The sequence below is a fragment of the Enhydra lutris genome, unplaced genomic scaffold (assembly GCF_002288905.1).
Source record: "Enhydra lutris kenyoni isolate GAN:26980312 unplaced genomic scaffold, ASM228890v2 scaffoldscaffold1, whole genome shotgun sequence".
Lineage (NCBI taxonomy): Eukaryota > Metazoa > Chordata > Mammalia > Carnivora > Mustelidae > Enhydra > Enhydra lutris.
Window position 1 is genome coordinate 18,222,753 of NW_019154085.1, and position 17,078 is coordinate 18,239,830.

Sequence of the window (17,078 nt, forward strand, 5' to 3'; positions counted from 1 at the left end):
AGAGGGAGAGGGAGAGGGAGAGGGAGAGGGAGAGGGAGAGGGAGAGGGAGAGGGAGAGAATCTCAAGCAGACTCTCCACTAAGCTTGGAGCCTGACATGGGATCGATTTCACAACCCTGAGATCATGACTTGAGCTGAAATCAAGAGTCAGATGCTCACCCAGTGTCCCCAGGATTGGTTTTTCTAAACCATACTCCCTGTCCTAAAGTTCTAATAATCTTCCTCTTTACCCATCTCCTTCATGACTATTCCCAGTTCAGAATTCTTGGTTCAGAATTCCCAGTTCAGAATTCTTGGATTCTGGTACTTGAAGAGTACCAGAATATGCCACCCCCTTTGGCATATGGATTATTTTGAGCTAAAGGCCAATGAAAACCGGCAGATGCAGGAGAAGCTCTAAAAGCAGGAAAGAAAATGTATACTTGTCAAGAAAATGTATACTTATGAGGGAAATTTCAATTTGCCAAAGATGTCTCCTTCTTCCTACCAGCAAGAAGAGGACACTAAGCAACTCTTATCAATGGAGAAGGAACCAACCTAAATCCTCACAACAAACTTTAAACAACCCTTGCTCATCATACTTTTCCTGGTCACCTTTTCATCACTTTCCTTCCCCACTGGGAAGCCCAGAACCCATTTGCCTTTGTTTAGCTTAAGATTGCATGTAAGCCTGAGTTCTAGTCAGCCCTTTGAGTTACTCATTGCTAGGCACTCCCATGTGTATGTGCCATATACATGCTAGTAAACTTCTGTTTGTTCTCCTCTTGTTCATCTGTAGTTTGTCAGTCTAACTGACAGGACCCCAGCCAGAGAACCTTACAAAGTATTCTTTCTTACAGCCTAGATACAGGAGAAAAATAACAGAAAGTTATTATTGCTTCACAATGCAGAAAACTCACTGTGGGGACTTTACAGGAGCTGGAAGAACAGCAGTGGCATCTTTGAAGCAGGGGTAAAAGGCACACTAGGACAGCAACCACTTCCACACAAGACAATCTGGAGTGTGCTCCAACCATTTGTAGATGCTCGGATGCATCATTTAAAATCATTTTAACAGTTAAGTAATATTTTTGCTTTAAGAGGGTTAAATTCCCTCAATTAGCAAGGATAAAAACAATATTAAATCTGTATGTTCTTAAAGCACAGGAAATGATGGAAACCTTAACTATTTGAATCTTCAGCACTGCATTTCATTTATGCTTTCATTAATCTTTGGTCGAAGGCCTTACAACCAGGCACTTTGTAAGCCATTGGAGACATAAACATGAGTGCAATACAGTCCTTCCCCTTGAGAAGCACTCTAGTGTAGAAGGCATACATCTGATAATAATGGCAACAAAAGTCAATGAGTGCTATAACAAAGTTATGCACAGGAAGTTAAAGAGCTTTCAGTGAGGAGGTGACTAACCATCTGAATGACTTGAAAGATGAACAGTATTTTCCAAGTGATAGGCAACAATGTTGCTGATAGATGGGGCTGCACAAGTCAGGGGAGGAGAACTTGGCACATGTTGGGCAGAGCAAGGATTTTGATATATAGAAGTGAAATTGGCATAAAAAATGCAAGGAAAAATTAAAGTCTGTGGAATAAGCAAAAGAAACCATTGGCGATCTTTTCAATGGTGATACCTGAAAGTAGAGAGATATGCATCATTTCCTTTAGCTAGGCTATTTTACAACTCTGCAAGAGAATCAAAGTTAATGTGCAGAAAACAGATTGAATTGTAAATAATTCTCATCTATAGATATGCAAATAAATTCTGGCCTGGTTAGGGACTCACTCCCAACTTCCCCCAAAAGCCAGTCTTGCATCCACCTGCAAGTTCATTTTAATATTCCTTATCTATCAGTTTGTCCATTCTTCGGTTATTTCTTTCAACTAGTTTCAACACCTTACTGATACCCTTTTTTAATTCATAAATTAAATACATTTTTGGACTGGTGTTCATTTTTATAGTCCTATAAAATCATGATTTTACCTCTTTTTGAAAAGAAAAGGATTGGGTCAAATCATGAAAGCTTTTCATATGATGCTAAAGAATTTAGGCTTTTTTCTATAGACAAGCATGGGCAGTGAAGAATTTTAAGCATGAGGGTGACATTTGCATTTTGGAAAAGTCACTGACTGCAGTGTGGGGGCAGAGTTGGAGAGAGGAAAAGCTTGAGTTAAGAAGTGATTATAATGGTCACATCTATGCTCAGGTAACAGCAGTGGCTGTAGAGGGGAAGAATGGCATGGACAACTGTATTAAAGGAGAACTGACACTGTAAAAATCAGGTTCTTTGCTAATAAAGGTGACTAACATAACTAGAACGAATTTAGAATTCTTAAGTATTAGAGATTTACCTGCTGTAGATCTGTTAGTAGGTTTCTCAAAATGCTTCGAGTCATGCGTGCCCCAGAATCATAAGCTCCCCTGGTATTTTCTGCATAGAGCTGAAAAAGAGCTAGACATACAAAGGGAGAAAAAAATCTTTAAAAGGAACACTTGCCATACGTCTTGGAAGACTAAGTGCCTTGAATTCTAAGCAGTTTATTTGTAGGTATGAAGGGAAAAGGAAAGGAAAGCCATATTTCTCGATTATTTGCTTGCTAGTTTGAAGACTTCCCAAATGAGGTAATTTGACAACTAATGAAAACCAATTCATATTTCAACCTCCTGATAATTCAGCACATCAGTGATGAAGACCACGAGGTTGGTAAATGGCATTGTGAGGAGAGTCCCGGTCTTTAAAGGAATGATAACTACTTCTGTGCCTGAAAAATCCCCACACAAATAAATAGCGAGGACGACCAAGTTATGAATAATTAGAAAGAATAGATCGACACCTTGAAAACTTTCTTCATGCTGACTGCGTATCGAAGAAAAGCCACATGGCAGGGGCATAGGAATGAGTGAAGAAGATAGTGTTTTGGAGATTTGGAGGTTACTGCACTTGATAAACTCCTCGGTGAGTTACCTCTGTATTTTGTAAGAGGGCTGTCCCCAGACAAAGCAATCAGGGCAGCAGCTGCAGGCACAAGCTTGAGCAAACCCGTTCCTGTGCTACACGGCAACAAAACACAGAGAAAAGAATGGGAAAGGCAGGGTGATTCTGGGTGAAGTTGCCTTATAAAGACTATAACTATTAACAGAGACTTCTGACATCGTTTTCCAAGTTCACACTTTCCTTCTCTTTCCTTTATTTTCTTTCTTATTTATTTTTTTTTAAGTTCATATTTTTCGTGGTCTGTTTTCCTATATCTAGGTTTTGGCAGACTAAAAATTGAATTAAAATTTTTCATCATTCATTCACTCATTCATTCATGTCCCCAATGGATATTTATTGGATGCTTTCTTGGTGCTAAGCACTGCATTGGGCACTGGGGAAACAGGGATGCACCCCCTCTTCACGGAGCAGGCAGTTCACTTCCTTAGGATGCACGTACCTAGAAACCAAACAAAGATACAAGCACAAAAACATGTACATAAAAGATCCACAAGTTCACAGGCCCTCACTTAGAGCCTAATCATCTGTTGGTCACTGACTGTGCAGATCCAAGCCTGCAAAACAATGCCTCAAAGGCAAGAAGATTCTTAGAAGCAGGCGTTGGTATTAGAAATGATGGTCAAAAGCTTAATGTTGGAGGTGTTTTTTTCTTGCAAAAAAAAAGTTGTTTTTGTTTGTTTGTTTTTGTTTTTGTTTTTGGCGTGGGGAGGGGCAGAGGGAGAGTGAGAGAGAGAATCTTAAGCAAGCTCCAAGCTCAAAGTGCAGCCCAAAGTGGGGCTCGATCTCACGATCCTGAGATTACGACCTGAGCTGAAATCAAGACTCAGATGCTTAATTGAACCATCCAGGTGCTTCCTCAAAAGCTTAATGCTTAGCTAAGGGCACCTGGGTGGCTCAGTCAGCTAAGCATCTGCCTTTGGCTTAGGTCATGATTCCAGGGTCGTGGGATTGAGTCTCTCATTGAGCTCCTTGCTCAACAGGGAGCCTGCTTCTCCCTCTGCCTGCCACTCCCCGTTTGCACTCCCTCTCTCTATCTCTCTCTATGACAAATAACTAAATACAATCTTTTTAAAAAAGCTTAATGCTTAAGGAGTCTGAAATAATGAAAAAATAGCTTGAGAACATGTTTATATATTATTTGTGTGATTAAAAAAAATAAACTAGAAAAGGAAACACTAGGAATTTGCCAGATGGCTAAACTGTGCTTGCCTCTGAGAGGCAGGATTTGGGGTAACATTTCTTCTTCTTTACTCTTTTCTGCACTTTCCAAATGTTTTATATTTACTATGATTTTTTAAAATGCATTCTAAAAGATGAGCCCTCCTCGGTCAAGACCACCTAAGGAAAACAGAATGAAGTGCGGCAGAAGAAGGGTAAACCCGAGAGCCAGGGGAACACACAGTCACAGACACACACACACACACACACACACACACACACACACATCATTTACTTCGGTGCATGCATAATTAAGCCTTTGATATGGTCTCAATTGGCTTACAGATGCAGAGGACCGAATGTTTGGATCCCTCTGAAATTCACATGTCAAAATTCTCACCTCCAATGTGATGGAATTGGGAGGTGGGACTTTGGGATGATTAGGTCATGAGATTGGAACCCTCATGAACTGGGTTAGTGATCCTCTTGTAAAAGAGAACTCAGAAAAAAAATTTAAGTAAAAGAGAACTCAGAGAACTCCCTCACCCCTTCCACCACATGAGGACACAGCAAGAAGATAGTTCTCTGTGAATCAGGAAGTTGGTCCTCATCAAACACTGAAAACAGCCGGCACCTTGACCTCAGACTTCCCAGCCTTGGGAATGGTGAGAAATAAATGTTTGTCGTTTGAGCCACCAGGTCTACAGTATTTTTGTTGCGGCAGCCCAAACAGACTAAGACAACGGTTAGCCACTCAGGCATAGGTTAATCAACCTTACTGTAGCTGAGAAACAAAACAAAAACCAATAATTGGTTATAAGAAATAAGCTACCAAGGACCCAAGAAAAAAGTTTTCTTAGTAGTTTTTTGTATGCATAGCTAGATAACCACCTTCGCAAAAGGTGGGCATGCCTCCAGAGTGGAAATGAGTTTGTGTGAGACAGAAGTCATGTGGATTTGTTTTCCCCTTTTTGCTATTCACGGGTCGTTTGTATTAGTGAAGCTGATAAACATGTACTTCTTCATCCCCCTCCTGAATGAATAATACATTTGTGGAAAACAAAGAGGCCTTCTTATGTAACAAACCTCAAGCAAACCTTAGATGACACTAGGCGGCCAATGACCAGCGGTGACTAAACACTGTCTTGAGGCCACAGTGTGACCGTCACACCCTCACCTGTCGTACATCGTTGTGAGAAGGCTCAGAGTGAGTTCTGAAGCTCTGGGATGCACCTGTCCTGGTTTGTCCACCCTGACTCTATGAAAAAGCTCCTGAAGAGCCTGAGAGAGCTGCTGCACAGGGAGCGGGATCTCTCTCGCTTCCCAGAGGCTGCGACGGAGGAGGACTTGCTGAATCAGAGAGCTGTCCATCAAGTCCACTGTGGAAAGCAAACAGGAAATTATCTTATTTTCCAATGGGAACACAGGCTTCAAATAAAGGCCTCAAATAAAGCAAATGTCTTCTAGTGTTTAATCAAGACTTTTTAAATAGCAACTATTTTCTTTAAAGGGAATTAGAATATGACCACTATTTGGATGAATATCTCTTGCGTAGAATGCAGACCTTATTAGTGGGATAGCAGATTTGATTTCGGAAAAGCGCATCTGTGAGTAAAGCCTAGTTATAACAGTATTCCCAACGTAACCTCTAGGACGTTGCTTTGCAGGATGGACGTTGAAAAGGGAAAAAAGTGAGAAAATTGAAAAGCAGCCTTCTAAAGAAGTTAGGGCACTGTGCTGAGAAGTGGTGAAAACAGTGCTTCGACTCTTAAGTGAATTGAGCAAATGTACCTTTCGTGTTCAAATATAGTTTTCCCTGTCCACAGCCTTGCTTCAGAAGGAATATTGTGTTAAAATGCAATTGCCTAAGTTAAAAAACCAGTGATCTTTATAAAAGTGCAGTTGCTGAATTATCAGACTCTTCGGGTCCGCCCTTGGCTCGGTGATATTTCTTTTTGTTGATCTTGGTTCCATCGGTATTTTTATCTAGGAAAGGCACTTAATAAAGCGAACGTTGCTTACAAAAAATAATGGTTTATTTCTTATGTTTTTTTTTTTAACCACCTCCTAAAAATTTTATAAGGCAATGAATACAAGGAAGAATGAAATAGAGCTAACCCTATGGTTTCTTGCAGAAAGAGGATAACAGACCAGATTAATAAACACCCACTTGCACTATCTGAGAGATGAGGATGTCAGTGGCGCCCAGAGCTGCTGGCCTTGAAAACGCTTCAGTCTGTGGAATGATAAAACCCTGCGCTTTCCTCTACTTCGTAAATCAGCCTCACAGATAAGAAATCTAGCAAGTATAATAAAATTTTTTATTTGTTCTCTGATCCTGCTTTCAAGGGGAGAGCGTGCAGAAGCGAGGACTAGGTTTTACGTTGTGACTTTAATAAAAACCTGGCTGCAGGTGGTGGGAAGTGCGCTGTTTTATCGTTACTCAGTCACAAAACTCATCACCCTGGCCGGCGCGCTGTACACAAGGCCTTCTTGTGCTCTGCGGCGAGTTCTGTATTACAGCGAAACAGATAATGGTGGTGTGCGTGCGTCTCCCCACAAGATTTATGTGGTGCCCTGAGATCCTGCCGCCTGGATCTCACGGTGTGCTTTATCTCAGGCATTGGGACTTTCTTGTTTTCAGATCATTGTTTGGATATCTCTTCTGGGGAGAACTTTGAACTACTGGTTTTGTGTATTGTTAATATTCCCCATAAGTATTATTCAAGTTCTAATGCCAGGGGTGATAAAACGTTCAAAAAGGTATATCCTCAAATTTTACCGTTAGTCCACACTCCAGGCATTGATGAGGGAGGCTTACACGAACATTTGCCACTAACTTTCTTTAATGGGAGAAATTCCCCAGGAAAATAGCAGAATTGAGGGTAAATTTTTGGTCATATTCTGCCTTTTATTGACCTCTGGAATAATAAGTAAGAGTTATACGTGAATTTGTCAAAAGTCTCTTTTTTTTTTTTAAGCTGGGAGTCTCTTCTTCAAAGGGCCCTTTTGCAGTAGGGAAAATAGAGAAAACGAGTTGCATTGGTTGAAGAGATGGTCTTTTGCCCTTCCCTCAGTTGCCTCTACTTCCTTTCCTGCCGTACTCTTACCCTTAGGCACTTTGTGAAGCACAATTTGAAAATCACTGGTCTAAATAACTTATTAGGCAGAAGGCAAACTATGACAAAAATTGCAATCTTCAGGACAAATGTCATAGGTATAACACTTCTTTAAGGTCTGATCTGATAAATGTCATAAATCACTTCACATGAAATTTTTTTTTTAAATGCAACTCAGCACTTACTAGAAATCAATAACTTGAGGTTGAATCCCTGTTGTTTTTCATACATAGAACCCAATTTATTTCATTTTGAAGAATTTTTACTAAATAAACACTTTTACTGTATTTTATCTTATTTTGCCCATGATAATATAGGAAAAGAAAATCATGGCATTCAACCAGATATAAATTTAATGCAAAAAAGCAGTTCTCAGAGAATTCTTGAGATCGTTTTAAGATTTGTGGCCCAAGGATGATTCATCTGAATGTACTTTTGCATGTTCAAATAGAGGGGTATGACTTCAAAATGCAAATCTTACATGGTAGAAGGAATTTTTAATTTTCATGCTTAAATCTACACGTGTAGATGCTAAACTAATTTTACAATTTTATTTTGTGTCAATATTGGTATCCTGAAAAGGAAACAAACAAAAAATGTCCAGAAACCGAGTAGGAAAAATTAAAAAAAAATTTAAAACATCTTCCACAAGTTATTTTCTCTTGTCGGACAGTGAAGCTACACGTGGGTAGCACACAAAGGCTGTACCCTCCCCATTCCATCATCTCTGTTACTAATAAGGTAAATGTATAGACCCAGCCTTCTGGAGCTAGCAGTCACTCGCATGGGGGGAGTTCTTGTTTTCTCTGTGAATTTTACAACATACATCAGGATCAGATTATTTCAAGTTTTTAAAGAGATTCTGTACTTACACTGGCACAGAGTTTGCACTGATCGTAATTTGAAGGCTGTTCTGTAAGTGGAATTCTCAATACTGTTAAGGGCATCTGGAAAGAAAACATGAGATATCATGGATAAAGGACCATCTCATTAGATAAATCCCACACCGGAGAAGGGAATCCTAGAGATCATGTAGCCATGTCGTTATTTCTGCAGGTGAAGAAATCAACGTCTAGAGCTTTCTTTCCTACCTGGGAACAAAAAATAATGGTTGCAGTGTCCTAGGCTGCAAGTGACCCTACAGGACATCCTCTGAGTCTACTAAACTTTTTATGTAAAAAGGAAACAGTCTTGGGGCACCTGGGTGGCTCAGTCAGTTAAACCTCTGCCTTTGGGTCAGGTCATGATCTCAGGGTCCTGGGATTGGCCCTGCATGGGGGCTCTCTGCTCAGCAAAGATTCTGCTTTTCTCTCTCTCTCTCTCTCTGCCTGCCCCTCCCCCAGAGCTCACGCATGCTCTCTCTCTCAGATAAACAAAGAAAATATTTTTAACAAGCGTAAACAGTCTTGTGAATCAAACAGGATAAGAAAAAAACTGTGTAGAATATAAAGTCAATTTTGTAAATAAGTTCTAGTCAGATGTACACACAAAAATTTATGTGTATAGGAAAATGACACAAAAGCTCTCCATCCATTCATTCCTTCAGCAAATATTTATTGAGCTCTTACTATATGGTCCCAGCATGATTCCAGGCCCTTGAAATGTAACAGTTAACAAAACAGATACAAATCCTTGCCACGTGGAGCTTAATTTCTCAGGGCAATTATCAAATGGTTCCTAGAGGTTATTTCTGGTTGTTCGAATTCTTCGTAGAGTTATTTTCATTCTACTTGTTGATATCACCTCAATGTGTTTATGGAGAGCATCCGTTTTTTTTTTACGATCAGAAAAGAATTATTATTATACCTTCTTTTGAGAGTTACCACCACCAAGAACACTACAACAATGGTTAACATTTCTGAGCCCTTTTCGGGTCCTGAGTGTTTATCCATCCCTTTCACATTGTGGTGGAGAAGAGAAAGCTCTAGAGTCATAACTAGTTCCTGTTCCTTTTGGGGAAATTAGTTTACTATTTGATCTTCACTTTCTTCATCAGGTAAATAGATATGTGTGCTGGAGACACGTTTGTGAGTAGACACACAGACAGCCCTTTAGCTCCTGCTATGCAAGCCCGATAGCAAAACACCAACAAGGGGGCTGTCCAGTGGCTTTCATCGACTCACACCCATGTGGCAGGATAATTTATGTTGATTTTAATTTCTTATTCTTGCAGAAATGGGAGAATTTAGAGGATGAAGAGGCAATTTTTACGTGTCCCTTCCTGTGTGTGTTTCAAGGTCTAAACTCTTCACTCCTTTGGAAGATTGAACAGCTTCTTTGTGTTTAAGGGGCCTCCGTAAAGTCAGCCCACCCAGGCCTTTGTATGAAAGGCCCATCAAGGAACTAAAGCTATTCATGGAAATGGGGGTTTGACTCAATCCTAATAGAGTTTCAACGACCAAGATCAAGGGCAAGTTATTCTTCCAAAGCAGAACAGGTGCACTGGTTCAACAGAAGAAGGCTGACTGGGAGCTGGGTGGACTGAGGAAGAGGTTCTTGACATAAATACCACTGGGATCCCCCACTTTCTGTGTCCACAACCTTGTCCTCACTCCTAGTTCCTCCTCCTTGCCACATACACGCATTCTGGACTTCCCTTGCTTTGAAAACCAATCTTGATTTCAGGGTCACTCTAGCTATGGCTATCTCTTGCCTGAAGCGGGAGAAGGGCTGATGCCGGGACAGGAAGTCCTAAATAGTTCAGATCAGATGTTCGGTGGAGGAACCTGAAAAGGTTTTTATCATGTGTTTAAGGAATGGCTCCTTCCCAAACTTAACTGAGTCTAATTTCATACCAAGCTACAAAGACTTGGTTTTGGTTTAGAAAATAATGTTTCTTTCCCTGAAGTGTTGTGGGGGAAAAGTCCTAGCTGTTATATATGTGGGTATTGAGTGCCAGGCACTGTGCTAACCCACTGAGGGGCTTATCTGACCAAACCAGGTCAGATCCACACCTGGGGAGTTAGAGCAGAGTAAAAGCTTCTCCTGGAACATACCCTAATTTAATGATGGGTATGTGACCATGAGTGGAAGACACTTACCTCAGGTGAATGTGCCTAAAAATGTCATTAAACAAGCAATCTTAAGAACCCTTCACATCCTATTTCCCTCTTTTTTTTTTTTGAACAGATGCAACCATATCAAAGAAGCTACAATTTGCTCTTAATCTTTTATTATTTAACATTTCTCCATGTTTTGGAAATACTTTTCAGTTTTTAGCTCGCCAGCATTAGACTATGGAGAAGTTAGAAGAAACACCTCTGCTCTCTATCTGGAGGAGGGAAAACACATCGAGAGTAGCCAGAACGGTGCAAAAATAGTTTTACAAAACTGTAATGCCCAACATTTTCTTTCCTTCTGGAAATTGGCCAGTTTTTGTGCCCTGGTTCCTCTCAGATGCACCAAATGAATCCAGAGAATCAGCAAACTCGGGCTCTGCAGGTTTTCCCAGATGCTGCCGCTGGTGGAAGAGCGATTCTCTACCTGCTGTACCAGCTGGCCCGTGGCACTCCTGTCAGATTACGTTTTGCAGTGTCACCTGATGAAGTTATGCAGCATAACACGGCACGCTGTGATTGAGTACGATGTGGAAAATGAATGAGCATCCCAGGTGATTCACTACCAGCTTTGCTTCCTAAGGGCTTTTTTTTTTTTTTTTTTTTTTTTTCTTTTCCTTTTCTGCCGGTGGGAGAAAACTCAAGAAAGGAAGAAGTCGTTTGATGTCTGAGGCCCACAATTATGCAGAAAGCAGTTTTAGATGCTTAAAGAAATAATAATCCAAGCTACATATGGTCTTGTTCATGAAAGCAATTTGACTGGGAAACATGTTTTGCTTTAAATGATTCTTATTTTGTCACTTTCTACAGATTCTACAGATCCTACAGATTCTGAGACTCTAATGAACAGGCTATCATCTCTGGTGGGATGATCCAAAAATAGATTTTTGGCCAGTGATTCTCAAAGTGTGGTTCCAGGTGAGAAGTGTCAGCATTGCCTGGGAACTTGTTAGAAATGCATGTTCTTGGATACCTGGGTGGCTCAGTCAGTTAAGTGTCTGCTTTGGCTCAGGTCATGATCCCGGCATCCTGGGATCCAGGCACCCTCCACACTGCGTTGGGCTCCCTGCTCAGCAGGTGAGCTCCCCCTCCCTCCCCCTAGTTCATGTTCTCTTTCTCGTTCTCTCTCTCTCAAATGAATAAATAAAATCTGTAAAGAAAAAAAAATCACAAGCCACTCCTGGGCTTACCCTGGAATTCAGAGGTATTGGTAGAAAGGAGAATTAGTGCCTTCATACCCAGTTATCAAATATTTGTACGGTGACAGCTGTGAGACCTTTCACCCAACTTTGGGCCCGCATAGTACTATGAACCTACCCCTGATGTTAAAATAGCTACAGTGATGTCATTTTAACAGTAAACCATGAAGATATGCAAAAATTAGGTAAGCTACTTTTTGTGTATTTGGATCGTAATTTAAGGTGTAATTATATTGAGAACAAGTCTTTTGCTAAGTTACTGTTGGTGCTTTCGGGACAACAGACCGAATGCTCTTCCATATATTACAAATTTCTGTTTAGAAAAGAAAGAAAATCCTCTTAATCACGCATTGGTTTCTTTTTCTGCCAGATGCTGAATGTCCCCTGTTTTGCACCTCAGAAGTCTGAAAATACAACATCTGTGCCTCAATTTTTCGTTTACAAACTATGCTCAGAAACTTGAGAATGATACTCACTTTGTTTACCTGGGTCCATTTCAGGAATTTCTTGGAATGGCAGATGGTAAGAGGTCCCTGCAACAGAAAATAAACCAATATTTTAAGCAAAAGTTTTTGCGGTTAGAAGGGGAAAGATGGGAGGACAAAATGACAACTAGGCAAAGTCATTTCACCTGTGGAACAATGAATAAAAGGTGTTCAGGGAGCCTGTGTAATCTCTTGGGAGGATAAAAATAAATGTGGGGCTAGATGCCTCTTACACTTATATCCTCGTAGGGATTTGGAGCTGTATCTCTGAAACTTCGAGCAGCTCCTGAAACTAATATAGTGAATAGTTGGAACTTTTGAGGCATTGTAACTTTAATCTCACTTCAAAAAAATGTAAACTTATTTGAATTTTTAAGCACAAAATTTGAAGTTCTCAATTTAAATTTCTAATAGCACTATGCTAAATAATCTACATATTAAATTTCTGACAGATACTATCCGTTTGAACATCTTATCACATATATGTATATATACGTGTGTGTACACAGATTTCAATCAATGTTTTATTTTAAGAAGAGTAGTCAAGGACGCCTGGGTGGTTCCGTTGGTTATGTGTCTGCCTTTGACTTAGGTCATGATTTCAGGGTCTTGGGATCCAGCCCCGTGTTGTTCCCCCTGCTCAGTGGGGAGTCTGTTTCTTCCTTTCCCTCTACCTCTCTCCCTCCCTCTGTTTGTGCTGTCTCTCAAATAAAAAAATCAATAAATAAATCTTTTTTTAAAAAAAAGTAGTCAGTCACCTGTTCTTTCATGTTGTAACTATTGTTCAAATTACCCATGTGTATATGCATATGTATGTATGTATATATATATATATTTTTTTTTTAAAGATTTTATTTATTTATTTGACAGACAGAGATCACAAGTAGGCAGAGAGGCAGGCAGAGAGAGAGGAGGAAGCAGGCTCCCTGCCGAGCAGAGAGCCCGATGCGGAGCTCGATCCCAGGACCCTGAGATCATGACCTGAGCCGAAGGCAGAGGCTTTAACCCACTGAGCCACCCAAGCGCCCCTATATATTTTTTTACTGACAACAAAAAGAATGGATTAATGGGTTACGCTATGAGAAACCTTACACGGTTCTAAGAAAAAACATTTTTTCACATAAGCAGTTGAAAACTGTTTTTAAAAGTCACATGATAATTAAATTTCAATAATACTTTCCTCCTCTTCTAATGAAGGGATGAATTAATGGTAATTTTACAAACAAAAACTGACTACATTCATTACTTAAAAAAATGGCAGCAAAAGTGATAGTCCCAGATTTGCCCCAAACTAGGAAGGTTCCAAATATATTCAAGTAAGATTTGTTTTGAAAAGTTATAGCAAGGACAATCAGATCAGAACTCTATTTGGTGTAGAAACTTCTCCCCTGAGCTCTCCCCAAAGCCCCCAGGTGGGTGCAGAAGGGTCCAGCCTCCAGCTCCATCCACAGTGCAGCGAGAGATGAAATTGATTTGCCTCCTCGCCAGCTCCTTACCTTTCCTACTTTACTGGGAAGCAGGTTAGCCAAACAGCCTATATAGGTTACTCAGCAGTTTTGGAAGAGGGAAAAGCTGAGTAATAACAGATTTCCAGATGTGGCATTCCTATGGAGAGTTGAGGCCTTATTCTGACTGCCCAGCAATTTCATGCAAAGCAGTGACATTGAGGCTACAACCCTTTTTAAGGCCTCACTAAAGTGCATTCATTAATAATAAAGATCTTGAATAATTTAAAGCCACTCCTACATCTCTGTTTCAACGGGCTATTTCTGTATTACTCTCATGTGTAGGAGAGGCAAGTAAAGCATCTTCTGGGTGTTGTGGAGAGAGTAGGGGTTGCCATAGAGATCAAGATATGGTCAAAAGGGCTCCATTTCCCAGGTAATGTCCACCTTACTAACCATCCCAGATAAGAGTGACCTAGAAATGGAATCTAATTCATTTGATTAATTCTCTCATAAATACAGAGGTACTGCTACACATTTTTAAAGGGCACAAAATATAAGGCAAATGTTCAAAATGGTAATAATTTGTGCATATTTCCTCTGAAGTTTTTAGTATCATCTGAAAATGTCTCTATTTTTGAGAAATTCAGATTAAAAATAAACCTTTTGGAATCCTAGTATGTTATAAATAAAAAATGGTGTCTAATGAACCAAATGTATTAAAACTTTACCACTAGTGTTTTCAGAGTGCTGGAGAAGTAAGGAGCTGATTTTAATGTCTCTCAAAAGGGTTAGAACCCAAAGCACAGGTATATTACTTCATAAATATACTACTTCTCTGTGCCCTGGAAAGCCAGAATGTCTGGGAGTCCATGGTCCCAACTGAAGCATTTAAAACAATTATGACAATTGGTCACTAATCCACTCCAGAATGTCTCATAATAAAAATCAGTTTTCAAAAGTCAGTATGATATCCAAAGACAGCCAATGTATTCCTTTCTTTAAGAGAAGTTTTAGTATCACACTATTGGTTTCTTAAAAAACAAACTTGGGACATTTTAAAGAATGAAAAATGGATTAACAATGGGATTAGAATGGATCAAGAAGAGGGGAGAAAATAACCCATCACGTGCCTTTTCCTATATAAATTATATTGATTTTCTGGGACCAGATAAGACAGTGTGGGAAGAGAGTAAGTTTATCTCACACGAAATCTATGTCTTTTGAGTGTTGGAGATTTAAAGTTGAAATCATATTTATAACTTTTATGTTCCATTATATCTTGGCAATAGAGGGCGTTGGGATGTTTTAGTGAATGCTGCCCTGTTGAGATTTGTGCAACCCTCTGGTGCTGATTAATTATGTGGCTCAAGAATCTTAGCAGAAAAAAAAAAGTTGTCTGAGGTTTCAATCAAAATGACATAATTACAAAGATAAATATTTAAGTACATACAAATGAACTAAGGTTTGTTGGAAAGTAACTTAAGCAAATGGGCAATTGTTCATCTGAGCTTTCCGTCTGACTGTTTCAGACTGACTGAGATAAAAGCTACCAGGACTGGGTTTCACCTACTTCTGTTAACTGGAAAGTCTTAGTTACTGTTGTACTTCCTGGTTCAAGCTCAGGTAGACTTAGCCACATTGAGACTTTTCTCTTTCATAGAATGTTTTGGGTTATAAATCAAAACCAGTTACTACAATTTTACTACATCATTTATAACCAACTGGGAGGCATTTTTTGTGGACATGGCAGTAAGTTCTGTAAATGGTAATTTGCAATTATCAGTCTTTACCTTCTGAATCAGAGCAGCCCCACCCTGAGGAAACAGGTAGGAAGATGGTTCAAACTTCCTATACAATGTGCCCCTATCTGGACCTAACAGGATCCACACCAACCAGAAACTGGGTCACCATTGGTTATTGTGCACAGGTACTGTTTTTTGAGGCAGCCAATGTTCTTTTTACCCTCTATCTGACAGCTCTTTACATATACATTTGAAGACTCAACCTCCCAAGAGAGGAAGAAGATTCTTGACACATTGTACCCTAAAATGTGTAGGTAGCCTCTTATATAAATTACAGGATAATTTTATATACATACTTACATATGTATGAATGATTTCAAGAAAAAAATTAAGTTACTAAAATTGACTCAAGATAAAATAGAGGAAAGGGAACATTAGGATGAATTGGTACAGCCATTATGGAAAACAATGGGGAGATCCCTCAAAAAATTAAAAATCAATCTCCAACAGATGAATGGATAAAGAAGATGTAGTATATATATACAATGGAATACTATGCAGCCATCAAAAGAAATGAAATCTTGCCATTTGCGACGACGTGGATGGAACTAGAAGGTATCATGCTTAGCGAAATAAGTCAATCGGAGAAAGACAACTATCATATGATCTCCCTGATATGAGGGAGAGGAGATGCAACATGGGGGGTTAAGGGGGTAGGAGAAGAGTAAATGAAACAAGATGGGATTGGGAGGGAGACAAACCATAAGTGATTCTTAATCTCACAAAACAAACTGAGGGTTGATGGGGGGATGGGGATTGGGGGGGTGGGGTTATGGACATTGGGGAGGGTATATGCTATGGTGAGTGCTGTGAAGTGTGTAAACCTGGTGATTCACAGACCTGTACCCCTGGGGATAAAAATATATTATATGTTTATAAAAAATTAAAAAAAAAACCTTAAAAAAATCAATCTCCCATATGATCCTGCAATTCTACTTCTGGGTGTATATCAGAAGGAGACAAAATCAGTTTTTCAAAAAGATCTCTGCACTCCTAGGTTCACTATAGCTTTATTCACGGTAGCCAAAATATAGAAACAACCTAAGTTGTTTAAGTGCTAAGGGATAAAGAATAAAGAGTATGTGGCATGTATATACAATGGAGTACTATAGAACCTCAAAAAAGAAGGAAATCCTGCCATTTGCAATAATGTGGTTGAACCTGGAGGATATTATGCTAAGTGAAATAAGCCAGACATAGAAAAAAATATTACACAATCTCACATATACATGGACTTTTTTAAAAAGAAGAAAAAAGTTGACCTCGTAGTAATAGAGAGCAGAATAGTGTTTACCAGAAATGGGGGAAGAATGGGATGGGAGATTCTGATCAAGGGTATAAACTCATGTTTTAGGCTTCATTGAGGTCTTCCATGACCACCCTATCTGAAGTAGCTTCAATACATTACTTTATTCACAGCTATAAGCACAAACTGTGGTCATCTTTTTTTTTTTTATGTTAATTTGTTGATTATTTTTCTTCTCTACTAGAACGCAAGTTTCTCAAGGGCAGGAAAAAGAACTCTTTTCTCTTGTTTGTCCCTGTGTGACATTGTGATTTATAATAAGTAATATGTATTTGGTCTTTGTCTCTCTGGCACAGAGCTCTTAAAACCCTTGTAATTTCCTGCAGCACCTGGGTGGCTCAGTCGGTCAAGTGTCCAACTCTTGATTTTGACTCAGTTCATGATCTCAGGATCATGAGAGATCAAATCCCATATTGGGCTCTGCATTCAGAGTCTGCTTGAGATTCTCTCTCTCCTCCCTCTGCCTCTTTCCCTGCTTGCACTCTTTAATAAATAAAAAACCCTTGGAATTTCT

The 17,078-nt window shown here is 39.6% G+C and overlaps 1 protein-coding gene across 1 annotated transcript in view; it reads right to left on the bottom strand.

Moving 5' to 3' along the window:
- The window catches only part of LOC111145396 (dystrotelin), a 54,170-nt gene extending 42,152 nt beyond the window's left edge, over positions 1-12,018 (bottom strand). Inside the window, exons 1-5 of the mRNA XM_022500276.1 lie at positions 12,000-12,018; positions 8,141-8,215; positions 5,327-5,528; positions 2,962-3,047; positions 2,348-2,448 (exon numbers count right to left, since the gene is read on the bottom strand). Of these exons, the coding sequence (XP_022355984.1) occupies positions 2,348-2,448; positions 2,962-3,047; positions 5,327-5,528; positions 8,141-8,215; positions 12,000-12,018 (483 nt within the window). The remainder of the gene's footprint in view (positions 1-2,347; positions 2,449-2,961; positions 3,048-5,326; positions 5,529-8,140; positions 8,216-11,999) is intronic.
- Between the last annotated feature and the right edge of the window lie 5,060 nt (positions 12,019-17,078).